At 42.2% G+C, this 18,096-nt stretch overlaps 1 protein-coding gene across 2 annotated transcripts in view; it reads right to left on the reverse strand.

Moving 5' to 3' along the window:
- Nucleotides 1-18,096, reverse strand: part of CPQ (carboxypeptidase Q) — a 177,929-nt gene that overhangs the window by 66,125 nt on the left and 93,708 nt on the right. For both annotated transcript variants that reach the window (XM_066626491.1, XM_066626490.1), the window contains exon 5: nucleotides 9,333-9,444. In XM_066626491.1, coding sequence (XP_066482588.1) covers nucleotides 9,333-9,444 — 112 coding nt within the window. The remainder of the gene's footprint in view (nucleotides 1-9,332; nucleotides 9,445-18,096) is intronic.

The following is an 18,096-nucleotide window of genomic DNA, read 5'->3' on the forward strand; positions in this document are numbered from 1 at the left end:
GCTTCAGGACTCAGATGCTGGCCACAATAGTTCTGCAGCATTCCTTTCTGTTTAAAAATTCTCTACTCAACAGCATTCCAGACCAGAAAACATCATGTCTTTTCACTCTCATTTTGACAGCAACAAAACATTCATATGGCTTTTGAACTAAATCCTGCAATGCCACTGCCATTTTCCTCCTGTGCTTTTCCAAGTGAAATCCAGCAATTTACTATTTGGTTCACACTCCCTGTGTAATTTTCTCTCCATCCCAATGACACAGAACCTGTCTAGCTTCAGCTGCATGGCACATACTAAAATATATAATATTTTGCTTAAAAATATTACACGTATACAACAAAAACAAAATGCAGGGAAACTCCAGATTTTAAGGGGTCCTCAGCAAACATGGGCCCCTCTCATATTTATTATTTATTGAAAGCATTTCTATCCCACCCTGAAAAGGTTGGATAGTTCAAAGCAGTTTGCAAAACCATACCTGTGTGGACCTAAAGAAAGTGGCTCCATTACCACCACATAAAGGTTATGAGCACAGAAGTGATCCCAGGATCAGCTGTGGCCCTTTCTGAAGACCCTTGGCAGCTGCTGAACAATGTCAGTTCCTGGTGCTGGCCCAGGTTCTTTACAGTTAAACAGGTTTCTGGAGAGTTAGAACTCCTTTGGTACTAAGTTGAACCCGGCACTCTTTACTGTGAACGTACTCAGGGCCTGCCCAAGAACTCTTGAGGCCTGAAGAGGTATGCTCCACCCCATACCCAATGATGTGCCTGGCTCTGCTCCTCCCATTCTCTGAGGTTCTAGCTCAAGACTCCCCTCTCCTCCACAGCTTCTCTTCCTCTCTGCCCCCCTTTCCCTTTTCCAATCCTGTGAGTGGAAGGAGAAAAAGGAGCAATAAATGGACACAGATGGGCACCATCTGTTGCCTGAGGCAACAGCTTCAGTCGGTCTCATGGATGGACCAGTCCTGAACATACTGAGTACATTCAAGCCTGAAATGAAGACAATACTCACAGAAGAGAGACTGGTGAAGCAACATAAGCCCTGATCCAATGTTACGTCTCACAACTTTTTAAGATTGTGAGCCCTTTGGGGTCAGGGAACCATTTATTGATTTGTTTTACTACGTAAACCACTTTGTGAGTTACTCTTTTTGAAAAAGATTATACCCCTGTATTCTTAAAAATGATGATGATGATGATAACTTACATTTATTTTTTTCTGTAAACCACTTTGTGAACTTTTTGTTGAAAAGCAGTATATAAATACTGTTTATTATGATGATGATGATGATGATGATGATGATGAAAGCATGTGCAGGGAGGCAGACTGAAAATGGCTGCAGTTTATGTTTGCAAACTGAGTCATAGAGCATCTGTGAGCACATGCAAGAAAAGAGGAAGTACATGTGATTCATACTTCCTATTTTCTTCATTTTCTTGTTACAGCCAAAATGGGGGCTTAATTGTATGTCCCATAGGAAAGAAGTGTGAGGCCCCATTTTAAACGCTCTAAAGAGCACAGAAACAAGTCACCCTTCCAAATTTAATCCAAAATCCTAAGACATGAGCCTGAGGGCACAAGCCAAACCAGGTCTACTCACAAGTGAATCCTATTTTATTCAATAGGGCTTACTCTCAGGAAAGTGTGGTTAGGATTGCAGCCTGAGATACACAGCTGGCAATGGTCTCTGAATCTTCTCCAGTCTTCTCAGAGTTGCTGTTATTTGCAAAAATTTCTTATACCGATATCATGTCCTGTAAGAAACCTGCATGCACAATATCTTGTATCATGACTTCCATTTGGCCACATGCGCATTTGTTGAGAAGCTGTATCCGATCATAACTTCCCACTGAATAGACGCTTGGCAAAACCGACATCTGTGCAATTATCATTACAACATACATAGGATTAAATGTTGGTTTCTTATCTAGATGTGACAACCATGGAAAAAGAATATATATGTACATAGATATTAATATACCTGGGTTTGCAAAAACAGAGGTGTTAGGTTGCAACTGGGAAGCCACAATACATGGACCACTTACATCTACACAGATTGGCTTTAATGCTAAGAACTTACCCTGAGGCCTTTCTCTCTGACTTCTGAGGTCAGATGAACTGAAATCAGGGAAAGGGCATTTTTAATGGTAGTGCCCCCGATTTGTAGAATGCTCCCCACCCCCCGATGATTCACTTGACACTGAGTCTTGTATCACTCTGGCACCAAATAACTTTTTTTTTTTTACCCAGAACTTTAACAATGATGGTGAATATGCATTACTACTGCTGTCATTTTAGCCTCTTTAGTTATTTTGTGTTGATTCTCGCACAGAGTGTTTTAATTGTTTTGTCAACTGTGCTAAGGATTCTGAAACTGCAAGGTGAGATACAAATGTGCTAAATACAGAAACAACAACTGTGTTTGACTTTCTGGGTGATAACTTATTCTGGCCTGATTTGGGGTAACAGGTAATTACAATTTCAAGACATTCTAGTCAAAGATTCTGCCTGTCTGGGAAGAGTTTCCCATAGTTTCACTTTGCATTTCAAATGTGATTTAAAGAGAATCTACTAGATCAGTGGTTCTCACACATTTAGCACCAGGACCCACTTTTTAGTATGAGCATCTGTCAGGACCCACTGGAAGTGATGTCATGACTGGAAGTGACATCACCAAGCACGGAAAGTTTTAAAAATCCTAGGCTGCACTCCTACCCACACTTACCCAGGAGTAAGCCCCATTTACTATCATTGTTAAAAGAATGTACATAGTAGCTTGTTAAATATACAGGCCTGTAACATTCTCCAATGCAGTCACAAGCCATGGTAACATCAAGTCTAATATATTAAGAATAAAATATTGAAATGAATGGGGACCCACCTGAAATGGGCTTGTGACACACCTAGTGGGTCCCAACCCACAGTTTGAGAAACACTGTACTAGATATTTACATTGTTGTAAAGTTCTAAATACTACCCCAAAGAAAGCACTTCACAATCACAATCTATTTTTAGTTTACTTTAACAGAACCTTCACTTATGCTATGTGTTTGCTAGCAAATTAGATGTGCAAGTGTTTACTATGGCCCCCCTTTATAATCCCTTCAATTTTAATCAGTTATTAAAATGTATACTAATAGTACAGACATTGCTTTCTTAAGACACTGCAGGGAGCCAGTTTCTAAAACTGCATCATGTTTAATTGCATGAATTCCCTCACAAGATAGTGGACCTATACCAATTGGATGAGGAAAAAAAAGAACAATACTTTGAATAGACACCTGTACAGTCATAGGAGCCATCTTTCCTTTCAATAAGTTGCCATAGAAACGACAGCAGGAATATATTTGGTAGTCTGTATGGGTGCTTCTGGGTTTGCTTTGTTTTCAAGAGGAAAACTGTGCTTTCTGGCCTTGTTCGTTCTGCAGAGTATGCTATTGCCAGTGTAACCAGGTCTCTGCAGTACCACTGCCGGAGACAACACTTTCATCAGATACTGTAAGTCCAAATGCAATCTGTCTAATCATGGGGCCAAATGAAATGCAATCCACAGCTTGTGTCCATCTTTCTCCTGACTTTCTTAACAAACAAAACCAGCTTTGAGATGCTGAGAATGTGAGTAAAGGGACAGTGGTAGAGGAGGAAGGGATGCTTTCAGCTAATTTTCCAGCTCAAAATCACCCCAGTCACTTTTTCCCCTGTAGGAGAAATTATAGAGGTTTGCAAACACTGTATTCCTATATTATGAAATACTTTCCTGCTACTCCAAAAGAAATCACTTCATCTCTCTTGATTCTTAGACCTAATCCTGCAGCTTGCTGCTGTAAGTGAGCTGAAGTAGGCAGCTGTGCAAAAACTGGCTTAAATTGAACAGAATTATATTCTGCTCCAAAACTTGGCTGGGGACTGAGGAATCTTGAGGCCAAGAAGAATTCCCAATCAACCACTGTTCAGCAAAGGTCAGAACATTCAATCTGTAGACAAGTGAAAGAAACTGATGGTGTGGGCAAAGAGAGAATGCATCCCTAACTGCAGTCATAATCCTCCTATAGCTATTTTGTGTATGTTGAACTAAACATATACCATGATGTGTTTGGAAAACTTCCATTGATTTTGTTGCCAAGAAATGGACCGCTAAAGACACATACTAGCTGTCCAGCTATTAATCTCTTTAACTGTCACCCTTGAAGTAAAGATCCTAACTCTGTAATTAACGACTTGGAACTCCAGCCTAGATTCAAAGCCTAGTCTCCTCTGACCTCCCCTGTGATTCTGAAAGTAAGGGTGGTAAAGGGAACACCCATCTGACTGTAAGCAATGGGAGGAATGTGGCTTGAATAAGAATTAAAAGGAAAAACCTAGGCCAACTGTTGCACAGACAGCATTCAGCATGGCCTTGGCTATTTCCAAAGAACTCACTACACAGGTGTCCACTTGGGTGAAAAAGCAGCCATGCCAATGGCCAGCTTGGGCTTAGAAAAGAAGCCAAGGTTTCAAAATAAACGACATCAACCAAACAAACATATGGCGCCCTAGCAGAGCAGGCAGTAAGTGTTTGTAGGACCCTCCAGGATGGGCTTTGCCCTCTAGAAGACTTTGCCAAAAATGTACAATGCTATCCTCCTTTAGGCAAGGCCCACCTCACTAATTATGGGCCTTCCACAGGCAGCAATCACATGCCAAACTCAAAGGATTCTTTTTCTGACCACCTCTGTGATATCCTGCTGACACCTCAAAGGGAAATGGTCAAAGGAACACGGACCTGGACTCAAGCAGCACAGGAATGTAGCTGGAATGAAAGCAAAGGAAAAAGAAACGTAGGCTGGCTTGACTACAGAAGGCAAACTAGAGTCCTTCATGCTTTCCATACAGCTTTTGTATCCAAAGGAAAGCAAATTGAAGTCTCTGTGAATCTTGATCCTTCTGAAATTAGGCTACTTGCTGTGCCCCTTTCTGATATAACTCCTCATCCACTGGCTGGAATGACAATCATCTCAGCCAGATAGCCTTTAATGGTACTAGAACTAATTGATTAAGAGCCCAATCCTGTGGTCTGCACTGCACCTCCACTGCGCGGACCGCAGTCACAAATGTGCGGTAAGGCACGTTTGTGGGGCTTACTGCTGGCCTCCTGCCGGAGTTGGCTCAACTCTGGCCGGTGCTGAGCCAGCATGCAGCGGGCACCCGCATTCCGTGGCTCGGTGGTGTCTGTGACCACCGGGCTGCAGAATTGGAAATGGGGGGGCTTGTCCAGGGGTGTGGGAGAGGCATTCCGGGGAGGGGGAAGGTGTGGCTGGGGGCGTGAGGGAGGTGTGTCGGGGCGGGGGAGAGGTGGATCCGCGGAGCCGAGCTCCACAGGATTCAGGGCGCTTGGGCAGGGCTGCGTGCCCTGCTCGAGCACCTTCACTTCAGCGGCGACCAAACAGTCGCCACTAAAGTGAGAAGCCCCATTGCGGGGCTGCTTCCCTTATCTGGGGGAAGGGGATGAACGTCCCCTTCTCCCGAGGAGCCTCCTGCGTTAGCGCGGGAGGCTCTGGATCCGGCGGGAGCCCTTTGTGAAGCCACCGGGTCCCGCAGCTCTGGGCAGCTCAGGATTGGGCTGCCCGGGCCCAATCCTATCCAACTTTCCATTGCGAATGCAGCCCCAAAGTAAAGGATCCATCCATCCCATCACAGGATGCAGCACACACCCTGTTATCATGGCTGCACCGGCACTCTAAATTTGGATAGGATTGGGCCCTAAGGCACGCTCAAGAATGGAGTTTATGTACTGAACATCTGACAATGCATCTTTAAAGTTTTGTTTTAAGCAAAAGGGGGAAAAAACAATTTTATTGGCTTAAATGACCAGTAACAAAAGTGACTTTTATTAAAATGCTTAAGGTCATTAGGATAGGTTATTAAAATAACAAATCAGTCATGCAGCACCTGAGCAGAAAGCTATCCAATCAGTGCCAAGATCAAGTTGTTTTGCTTTCTCCTTGTGATCCATTAAACAGTAAAGGAGCATAGAGAAAGCATTCATCTGTGCAGCTATTACTAAGTCTGAGAGTGCTGTTAAAGCTTGCCAAAACTATTGTTAATGGAAGTAGGAGTACATTTTGTGAAAGTTTATGTATATATTTAATAACATCAACTGTTTACTTTTATGTAAGGGTAATTGCTGGAAAAAAATAAGATTTGTATCCTAATTATTGCTATGTGAAAAGCTAGTCACGCCTTTCATTTAATCATGCTTTTTTGTCAGTGTTATCCTATTTTCTTTTTCCTTTTTTAAAATCTTAAATAATATATCATAATATAGGATGTGTGCAGAGACTCTCAGGTTGTCAGTGGACACCGATCCTCAGAACGTAGCAGAGACCTTCAAAATGGCACTAGCAAATAGCGTGGATCACTTTCAGAGTGGTGCGGACCTTCAGAAGCTTCCCACGGCCATTTTAAAGCTACCCAGCAGTTCATCAGCACCATTTTGAAGGTCTTTGCTGCATTCTGAGAGTCTCTACTGCATTCTGAAGGTTTCTGTGGCATTCTGAATGTAGCGGAGACCTTTACGATGTTGCAGATCACTGAGAACACCTTGGCAGGTAGGTGGTAGTCCTGCTCCCTGCAGATAAATGAATCAGTGGATAACAAATCTGTGAGTAGAGAGAACTGACTGTATTTAAGTTTAAGTTCAATTGTCCTGATTCACCCCAGCATAGTATCTTTTCCATTGGTTGCTTGCAGCTGTTTCTTTTGCCTCTTTTTATATCATAAACCCATTGGAACAGGAAATCATTTATAACTACTTTGTGATATTTTCTTGAAAAGTGCTATATAAATATTAATAATAATAATATAAAAATTATGTCCTTTCAATCTATATTGAATCTATATTCAATCTATATTGCTATGTATTAAATTTAAAAAAGCTGATTGTATTCATCAGTAATCTTTATAGAAACTGAGACATGACCCATTTCCAAAGAAGGAAAGAAATTACTGGGTCCTTCAACCGACCTATAACAACTTTCCAGCATTCACTCTTTTTACAGGAAGAAAGAATCAGCTATGAACTAGCCTGAAATCGCAACTTTGTTTTTCTTGAAGCATAAGCTGAATAAACAACTGAAGGCCCAATCTGGCGCTGGGCTAGCACTGGTAGATCACCGGTGCTCCACTGCTCAGCAGTTGCATGGACCACTGGGCAGCAGAAAGGTAGGAGGGGGCGTAGGGGGAGGCAGGGAAGAGGCATTCCAGAGTGGGGGAGGTGAGGAGAGGGCAGAGAGGAGGCATGACAGGTGAGGTAGCAGTGTGGGAGGGAGGCGGAACTGGTGGAGCCCTGCTCTACCAGATCCTGAACCTCCTTGTTGGGTCTGCCACCCAACATGGAGGCTCTTGATTCTATGGCGACCTAAGGATTGCCATAGAATCAAGTAGCCCCATTGTGAGGCTACACCCTTTAACAGGGGGGAAGGAGACAAAAGTTCCCTTCTCCCGAGGGGTCACCGGCACTGTCCAGTTAGCGCTCAGGATGCTGCAGCAGCCATTTTCGGTGTTGCGACAGCCCTGCATTCCAGGCAGCATAGGACTGGGCTCTCCATCCCTGGGATCCATATTTAATTTGACTCCCCCTCTCCTAAGACTCTCGCTAGCTCTAGTCACACTTTACCTCCAGCATGTGGAGCTGTTGCTGCTTCCTGGTCTCTCCTTAATTTTGTACTCTCCTTCCCCAACCTGCTTCTCTCTGGAAATGCAAGATGTGGACTTCTGCACAACTGCATCTTATCACCACCCCAACTATCTCCAATTCTAGTGGGGTGCGCAAGGCAGAGGAGTGCTGCAAGGTCCTTGTGGTAGGGGCAGTGTTCCACACAGACATGTTGAAACATCTATAAGGCCAAGAACCATTTTCTTTACTATGAAATCCCACGTTTGGTACTCATACCACTGGTTGAAGTGCTGTCAGAAGTGTAGTGTGGGTGGGACAACAAGGGAGGACCACCCCTCACAACACTCAGAAGATGACACAATGATATAGAGCAGTAGCATCACTACGGGGGTGTGGGCCACACCAAGTGACACTCGCAGGGAGGGACACCACTACTGGCTAAAATTTTAAAAATCTTGGTGTTTTTGAATAACACCATCATGTCAATCGATGTGCACTTTCATGAGGAATTCAATGAAGCAAACCACGTTGAAATACGAGGTATCTCTATTCTATGAAATGATATAGCCAAAAAACCAGTGGAGTGGGGCAATGGTACATCACCACACCTACCGCCCAGGGTGTTGCCCTGTCCACTGCATGGGAGCAGTACATCATTGGGGTGACACGCTGGCCTCCTGCACTTGGTGTCGCAAACCCTAATTACGCCACTGACGTAGGGGGTCACATGATGGTGTCATCGTGCCACTCTGCCCCAGGTGCCGGTCAACCCTGTAATGCTACTGAGTGCTATACTAGTTGGTTGGCACTTTCTGAGAATAGTTTGCCTATTAGTTTGTAAATTCTATTATTTTATTGTTGTTCTACAGTTTGTGTTATGTTTTTATGATTCTTGTTTCTTTTGTGAACTACCCTGAGTTCCCTAAGGTAAGAAAGGCAGCGTAAACATCTTTTCAAATCATCATAATAAAATAAATATGTAGGGCAGGAACTAGTTGGTCCTGCCCTACATAGTTATTTCATTTTTTTATTATTTGAAAAAGATGTTTATACTGCCTTTCTTACCTTAATCCAGAACCACCATTCAGAGCGCGATACCATAGTCCAGAACCTTAATCCAGTCCAGTAACTTAATCCAGAACCTTAATACCATAGTCCAGTACCTTAATGGTACTTAATGGTACACACCTTAATACCATAGTCCAGTACCTTAATCCAGAACCACCATTCAGAGCGCGATACCATAGTCTTTCGAGACTGAAGGTTGCCAACAACCTTAATCCAAAGGGGGAGTTATGACTGACATCAATATGGACTCCCACATTGAAGCCACAGATTAGGGATCATAATGTGGGTGATTTCGCTTGGATGGTGTCTTCAGTTCAGTAACTGTGACAGTATTGCTGTCACAGTATTTAAGCATATAAAACACAGAGAAGAACCTTTGGCTATTGCTACATCACAGATCAGAAAGATGTGAGTGTAATGTTTATGAAATAACTGCATTACAGTGTTTCTAAAGAAACAGTCACTATTAGAGGGAAATTCTCAGAAATAATTGCATTGTGCACAGCCAAGACTTTGATAACAATATAATTACACTAGCTGCAAGCTTTTTTAAGAAGTTAAACCCTTGTAATTCTTTACTCGTTAGATCATTTTTAAGGTAAATATTTACCAAGATCCTTAATGAGAGATAATGCTTCCCATGATATGAATGCTCCACCACCGTCATCCATGGCTCCTTGCCCCACATCCCAGCTGTCCAGATGTCCGCTGACCAGCACAACCTAAAAATATAATAATATCTACATGAAAAAAGCTGAACCAGAAAGGCCATCGTTTCCATGGTTTTGCTCCTTCTGTAGAATTAATTCCTGAACCAGGATTGCACAAATGATTCCATAGCCAATTACGGCATTACAATTACAGTTTTGTCCCAATGGGAAGTGATGATATGACTCTGTTTTCATGTTTGGATGATCAAATGCTTGGACTGATCCTTCTGACACATAACTATAGAAGTGTGTCAGATGTCTTTGCTTGAATACCACAGACAGACATCATATGGAATGTTGATATCATTGAATCAGATACCATTGAGGAGCAAATACATGTAACAACAAAACCTGATTTTGTTTAAAACAAAAATTGAAGGAAGCCTCCAGAGGCTGTGATTTTGCATGGAGGAATGAGATGAAGGAAACTTGATCCCTTCCCAACCCTCTGTTTTTCCATTGAAAAATCCATCCTTGCTGTCTTTTGCCTCCTTCATAGATATACCTTTGCCAAAATCCAACAATTTATTGCTCAATTAAAATTAGTTTTGATTACTGCTTTTAAAATCATCAAGAAGCAATTCTTTAGCCCCTTGAAACAGACAGGATATTGTGGAAAGGGATATTGTAGATAAATTGAAAAGAAACATTTATTTGTATAATCTTATTTACTTCTTCAGATTCAGTTCATTTTATCTATTAGTATGAAAATATGATCCTTAACTCTATGGATGTCAAAACTGGACACTCCAACTTGTTAAGGCCTGGTAAAAGCCCTGCTCTGTACTTACCAATGTTCAGTAGTGAGGTGGATGGGTACAAGAGACTGGGCTTTTCATCATGCCCCTGCCATTATGGAATACCCTCCAAGTCCTGAGGGAGGCCATGTTGCTCACCCTCCAAGTCCTGAGGGAGGCCCACCTGGCTTAGGGCCCAATGCTGTGCCTCACGTGCTGGCTCACGGCTGGTGTGCACTCTCACAAATGTGCTGTAAGGCACATTTACAAGCCTTACCATGAACCCGTGCTGGGCCAGCTCTGACGCTGAGCCTGCAAAGCAGATGAATGTCCACTTCCCCCAAGGAGCCACTGCAGACTGCCTGGCGTGCTTAGGGTGCTGTGGCAGCCATTTTTGGCAACATAGCAACTCCCTGCTCTGGGCAGCTCAGGATGGGGCTATCAGTCACTACTCCCTTTTCTTGAAGCAGTAAAACACTGACAGCTTAGACAAACCAGTGCCAGTGTTGTCTGCTGACGGATTCTGTGTGGTATTGTTTTTTACCATAATGTGCATTTTTAATCATAATGTTTACCATAATGTTGATTGTTGTATATGGTTTATTGCAGTGGTTCTCACACATTTAGCACCAGGACCCACTTTTTAGAATGAGAATCTGTCAGGACCCGCTGGAAGTGATGTCATGACTGGAAGTGTCATCATTAAGCAGGAAAATTGTTAACAATCCTAGGCTGCAATTCTTCCCATACTTACCCAGGAGTAAGTTCCATTGACTATCAGTGTTAAAAGAATATACATAGTAGCTTATTAAAAATACAGGTCTGTAACATTTCCCCAAATGCAGTCACATACCATAGTATCATCAAGTCTAATATATTAAAAATAAAATACTGAAATGAATGGGGACCCACCTGAAATTGGCTCACAACCCACCTAGTGGGTCCTGAGCCACAGTTTGAGAAACACTGGTTTATTGTATATCAATTCTAATTTACCATGCAAGTCACGTTGAGAGAGAATCAGTGCAGTAAATAATGCCTTGGTTCTGTTGGCATCCTTCAGTCTCGGAAGACAATGGTATTGTGCTCTGAATGGTGGTTCTGGAACAGAGTGTCCTCTCCAGTGCGTGAAGCCTGGGTAAAGTAGATATGGAGGATAGACTGTTTCCCATGCAGCAAATCTCTCCTCTCCACGTCGCTGAAATGGTCCAATGGAAAGGCAGAGGCCAATACGGTTGGTTCCAGTGGCATTGCAGGAGTTGCCAGAACGTGACTGTGTTCAGCCATGAACTGCCTCAGGGACTCCGGCTCCGGATTTTGCATCGAGGTTGACTCCTGAAGCCTTTTCCATAACTGGATGTAGCCACAAGGCAGTGGAGGTTTGGGATCAGAGTTTTCCTTCTCTCAGATAAGCTGCCTTCCCAGGCTAACGAGTCCCATCTACCCGGTGGCTGTTTAGTCGCCTCTTACGACAAATACAGACAAACGGAGGCCCTATTCTTATCCCCAGCCCCCAGGGGATTTGTGAACCACTATGCCTTGGTTCACACAGTGAATATTTCACTCAACTAGGAGGCACTCACAGATTCAGTGTGAGGTGACCGGAAAAATGACACTGTGTATATATTTTGATATCACAGATCTACCTAGACAAGTTTTTAAATAGTTGACAAAGGAGCTAAAGAAGATGTTAACAATTAAAAAACCTTGTCTGTTGGCATGACTGCAAATGGGTCAACCTGGGCTCATCAAACGCTGGATTTAGAAAATGTACCTATGGCTGGAAGCGGATTATGAGCTAGTTTATAAGTGAATTGAAAAACTGATTTTACAGAAAGCAATGCCTTTTCCATAGCAGTGAAAGACTATCCTGCTAATACAGTGTGATGTTCCCTGGCAACCATCTCTATGTGAGAATATCTGATAGAGAATTACTTTTTGTTCCTGTGAAAGGACTTGCATTACAACAGCAGGGATCTTTGAATCAGAAAGTAGCCTAATCTGTCATGGGATTAGAAATTGCTATCATAAAGTATACTCACGAATTTCAGAGTGTTACATAAAGATAAGTTAAAGGTTCAGCTGGACTGGGGGAAAAATGAATTTAAGCAAGTGTTAAGACTAACAAACTGGACTATTTTATGGAGGCTCAGAGATGAGATTGCCAGCTCTATCCTTGCACACAGAAAACCAGCATTCAGGAACAAGGCTTGATTAGGGTAAGCAGCTGGGCAGGCTACAGGGTCTTGCAGGGTAAAACCTTCAGACCCTGATACACTTCCAAGTATGTGCTCAGGAACATAACAAGGTTTGAATTTAGAATTGGGCTCAGAAAAAAAAATAAAGCTATTTTCTGATATTTGGGAAGATAACTCAGTTTGCCAAGTGCACTTCTGAAGTGAGATGGATTCATCCTTCATTTGAGGAGGTGTGAACACTCCAGAAATATTACTGATTGCTAAGCTTCCAGGTTTCTCATATAATTAGAGCTGTGACTTTCAAGCTGTGTACGTCAGGGAGTTCTTTTCACCTTAGGGCCTAGTCAGAAGTGTGCTTAATGGTGTAACTAGGCCAGAGGGGAGGCTTTGGTATATGAGTGAATAGCAAGTAGAAGGGTCAAGAAACAGGACAAAATCACAGTGGGGAGTGGGGGCTTTAGAAGTTTTGAGCCTGATCATACACACTCCAGTGTGCTGTTTTTAAATGGAAGAACTTCCATTTCAGTGGAAGCTCTTCTTCTGCCCCATTTTTTAAAAGTACTCTCTCTCTCTCTCTCTCTCTCTCTCTCTCTCTCTCTGTGCATACGAGCAAATGTACACATACACAATTGGACTCAAAACCACTAAAATCCTCTCCCTCCTTGTGCCTTGTTTCAGGAGTTCCCCACTTGCTATTTATTCCTAAAATCACACACACAGTCTGTCCTAGTTGCATGATTGAGACATATCTGACTAGGCCCTTGGTTTCTCTGTCAAATAATCCCCACTGATCACAAAAGATTCTGGATAGCTTTTTCTAGGTGCACACTAAATTCTGCCTCTGTGTGTGCACATCCTATATTCAATACTGCCCCATGACTGTACATTGCAGGGGACTATCAGTAGGGGCAAAAAAGCCATTTCTCAGTTATGCTTTCCCACTATTTCTAACCTCACTGAGGATCATTGAGGATCACCCAATGAACTTCTGAAGAGAACTCAAGGGTTACCTGGAAAATAGTTTGAAAATCACTATATTAAATCATAAACATTTAGTAAATTTGCATTATTTAGAAGGCATAATGGTCCCTGAACCTGTATCTCTTTTATTGTGGGACCCTTGCTGACAGAAATAATTAAGCAAAAAAGTTAATGTAAAGTTGCTGTAACTGGAAGCAACTCAGGAGATTGGAATCTAGCCCTCAAAACTTTCTAGCAAAACAGTCTAGCCTGCAAAACATTCACGAGGCTGTTTCAAAATGGAAGCTTGTGCAATATGTCAAAAATGTCCAAAACACCCTGACAGGATTAAGAGAGGAAACAAGATCCTTGTTATATCATTAGGACATTATTCAAACCTTCTTCTGAGGATTGGTGATCCCTAACTAGAGGAGAGTCTATCTGAATTTTGTCCCTCAAGAGCTCTGGAGGACACTGTCTGAGACCTTGAGGGTAAAGGCAGTGGACGTTATCTAGTTTTATTATTCCATACACTTTCTACTGGAGCAAATATACAGCGCTTATGCCCTCGACGTGATCTGAAAAGGCAATGCAACCTTCTAAATTCAGCTTTACATTTTATCAATATTTAATACACTGAGGAAATACCAACATGTGTATTTGGGCTCATGTTTTGCCTGTTATAGAAGGGTATTAAGGATTATAGCTGTGCCTAAGCAATGCAGCCACGTGAGCCTTGGGTTTACTACAGTTTCACAGCTAAATGACTGCCTTTCTGCCTCGGAATCCTTATTGAGGATAATAGCAGAAAAGAAATTAAATGCTGGGTACATTTCAAATGCGCGATGACTAATTCAATTTCCTGGCAGGCCAGCACTATGACGATTATCAAACACTTGTCAGTCATGGGCTGTATGCTCATCAGGACAAGCTGTATTTAATAAAAACGAGGAAACCAGTCAGAGGAATTCTTCAGCCGCCCACTCACATATGTACAAACACATTAGGGAGCGATTCTTTTTTAAAGTCACAATGCCCTTACTCCTCTAAAGTAATCTCCCACACCACTTTGATTCTCATACTCAAATGTTTGCTATTATACTCTTTCCCTCCCCCTTTCCCCTCTGTGTGTGTGTGTGTGTTTAAATAAAGCATCATGGTACCTCAATATAGGAGAATCTGTTTTTATAACCATCCATAAATTGGCTTTTAATCTATTACAATAGGTTCCTAATGGACCTCACTCTCTGACTGTTTAGGAAATAACTCTGTTGGGTGGCCCATCAGAATGAAAGGCCTCCTGAACTGAAATGCAATTCTAATATCATGTGAACAGTCATCAACATCTCCTACTGAATTTCTATCTTTGCGCAATGCTCCTGCAGGATCTTTTTCAGTGTTAACAATATGCTCTCCTGGCCATTAGAGGATGTTTTGCAGGGGAATGCCATAGCCACACTGTTGATGTTTAAAAATGGGGTTAGACAACTTGTACAACTGCACAAGGAGTTGAGTGCATCAACAGTAATATAAATAGCATAATATAAGGAACTATACTATACAAATAGTATAACATAAGGAAAGGTCAGCTCATGCTGGATTCCAAATCCCACAGAGTTGTCCCAAGAGTTTGCAGCAGCACCACTAGAGATGTGCAAATGCCATACACACAACCCACCCACAAGCAAGACCTTTTTGTGAAAAGTCACCATTTATAGAAAACATGTTTGGCTTTCTTTGAAAATTGTCAGGTGTTTCACCTGGAGAGGACCCTGAACTCTGCTCTGAATTTCGCTTTGTGTGAAATTTCAGTTCCAACTCTATGTAGAATTCGGAACCAGCCCCTCCATGTAGGTGCTATATATGTGGCTGCTACAATTTTCACTGATCAGATGTTCAAAAAAGAAGTGCCAAGTTGCAACACCTACATCAGTGCTGAATCACACAAAAATCCCCTTTGCAGTCATGTACGAAAAAGTAGCCCAAAGCCTCTGAAATATTCCCCAAACATATATTGTTCCCCAATATTCTCTTTTCCTATACTGAGATGCAAGAATCCCCACACAGATCTTTTCTTTTTTTCTTTAATAAGCTTCACCATTTTAAAAATTGCTAAACTGGGACTTGGTACCATGAAACTTTTAACATCTAGAAAATATGGATATACATTTCGGAAAGGGCAGTTGTTTTAAAAGTTGAGGTTCATAAGAGTGCACGGCCTTAGAATGTAAGGAATACTCTGCAACATTCCATTTCCATTATCTTTATTGCAAGTTGCTTATTGGTTAACAGCTCCTAATTAGCAGCCTTTATCATTAATGCATTGCTGGTACACCAAAGTGGAAAGTGGAGCTAAATCCCCATATTTGTATTCTATTTTGGGGTTCACTGCTAAGGAACCTACTTTTTCTCATTTTTTAGCTAACTACATCAGATTTGCAGAGTCCGGGGACAGAACTATTTGTGATTGATCCAGAGGTATAGCTGCAAACAAGAAAAGCATTATAATCTATAATTCCAGAAAGATAAAGCATATATGTGTGAATGAAGTTCTGTATGAAGGGGGGGGGAAATCTGTGTGTTCTGCAGAGTCTTTTTGAATGGCTAAAACCACCAGCTACAAACCAAGTGCAAGGTAGGAAGGCTATTTTTATATTTCTGATCTTTCCATGAAAAACAATAATAATAATAATAATAATATACAGTATTTATATACCGCCTTTCTTGGTCTTTATTCAAGACTTTATTCAAGGCGGTTTACACAGGCAGGCTTATTAAATCCACGCAGGGATTTTTACAAATTGAAAGAAGGTTCTTTCTTTCAAGAACCACTACATTCAAGGTGTTACAATCCGATCTGGTTTAACATTCTGGCCTCCATCCTCCCACGCTCCGAGCAGATGAAACAGCTCAGCTGCAGCTTGCCAGCTGCTTCAAGGTCGCACGGTGCCGGTGGCCTCGAACTGGCGACCTTGTGGATGTTAATCTTCAGGCAAATGGAGGCTCTACCCTCTAGACCAGACCTCCTGCCCAATGTTGGAGACCAGAGCTGAAAAGCAGAAAATCTTGCAGGCAGCATTTAGATAGGACTGGCCCCACTGTTTTGTTTTACAGTGCTGTGAAAAAGTAAAGTGTCTTGGCATTGCCTTCACAACTAGGCAACAATCCCAACCTTCTGGGAGAATAAAATGATGATGATCAATGGTATAGTTGAAGGAGAATGGGGGAAAGTGGAGCTCCAGCACTTCTCCTGCAGCAGGGGCAGTGGTGTCATCAGCAGGCACTTTCAGGTGCTGCCTTTGAAACATTTTTCCAAGGTCCTCAGTCAAGAAGAAGCATCAGGCTCTGCAAGAATCAACTGAGAAATTTGCTTTGTGGCATATGTTAATGCCTAGGCCATCATCTTTCTCAAGGGTTACCTGAGAGACAGTATGTAGCTCGTATTACATTAAAGCTATAATCCTATGCAAATATACCTAGGAATAAATCCTACTGAACAAAGAGAGACTTAGTTCTGAGTAAACAGGCAGAGTCTAGCATTCTAATATTCGTTTTATATTTATTTGGAATTTTTTAAATTCCATTTTTCAGTTTGTATCCATTTGTCTTATGACTTGTGCAACCAAGCATTTGGGATGAAATGAACCACACTTTAAATAAAGTTTAATAAGAGTCAAAGTTGAAGTGGCAGTAGAAGAAAAGACTAAAACAAAGAAATTTGAAGTTAGTTTTTGTTGTTATAGTTTTAATGGGGTATGGCTATGGGGCATGGCTATTGGGTTTATGTGACAAGCTCTTCCATTTTAAAGTTTACTACCACACCATTGGTGTAGATCAGTAAGACTATGCAAACTGCTACCAAAGAAAGTTGAAGGTAGATGGGGTGTGGTGTTTTCTGATTTTTTCTTTTTATGGCAGTAGGGTAAGATATATACCAACAATAGGTGGATTTTGTGCTGTTTCCTGAGGCACCAATGGATATAGACATGCCTCTGAACAAGGCTACGCAAGTCTAGTTGGGCTCAAGTCGAAAACTGCCAAGGAAAAGGGAAAGTGGAACACAGGAACATCATCTGAGCTGCTCCTCCTTGTTCATTTAGAGTAAGGGTTGGCAGCCTACAGCCCATGGGTCAAATCCAGACCACCACCCAAAGCCATCTGGCCTGTGCAGAGCTTGGCTTGAGAAACAAAGCCTCCTGCCTAATTTGCTGCAAGCCAGACAGGGCTTACAGACAACCAGACAGCATCAAGTCCCAGCTGCAGTACGAGGATGATTATAATACTTACCTAACAGGATTGTTGTAGGGGATTACATCAAGATAATACATGAGAAATGCCTTGTGAACTCAAAAAGCAGCGTTCAAACTCAATGCTCAATGAACTCAAAAAGCAGCATCATTTTCTTGGACCAAACTGGTTGGACCAAAGTTGTCTGACTCAGAAGAAGACAACTTGGTGTGCCCAAGTACCCCCAAGCAACCCCAAGCACCTTTCAGTCTCCATTTTTCCTTCCTGGCATGCCCTACCATCATCACTTCAATGGCTAATCGAGCACATTGCTCATTTCTGAATCACGTTTGTTTAGTTGATGGTACAGAGAAACACACAAAATAAATGTCAGATTCAAGACTGACCCATCCATGAGTTAACTGAAGTGATTGGCTCAGGCAGTGGACAGGTGAGGGAAACCCATCTATGGCCACCTACTTCCCTCCTCCTCCTCCAACTCCCTGGTTCGGAAAGGAGATTGGAAGAGGAAATGTGGAGGG

The sequence above is a fragment of the Tiliqua scincoides genome, chromosome 4, assembly GCF_035046505.1.
Source record: "Tiliqua scincoides isolate rTilSci1 chromosome 4, rTilSci1.hap2, whole genome shotgun sequence".
NCBI classification, from domain to species: domain Eukaryota; kingdom Metazoa; phylum Chordata; class Lepidosauria; order Squamata; family Scincidae; genus Tiliqua; species Tiliqua scincoides.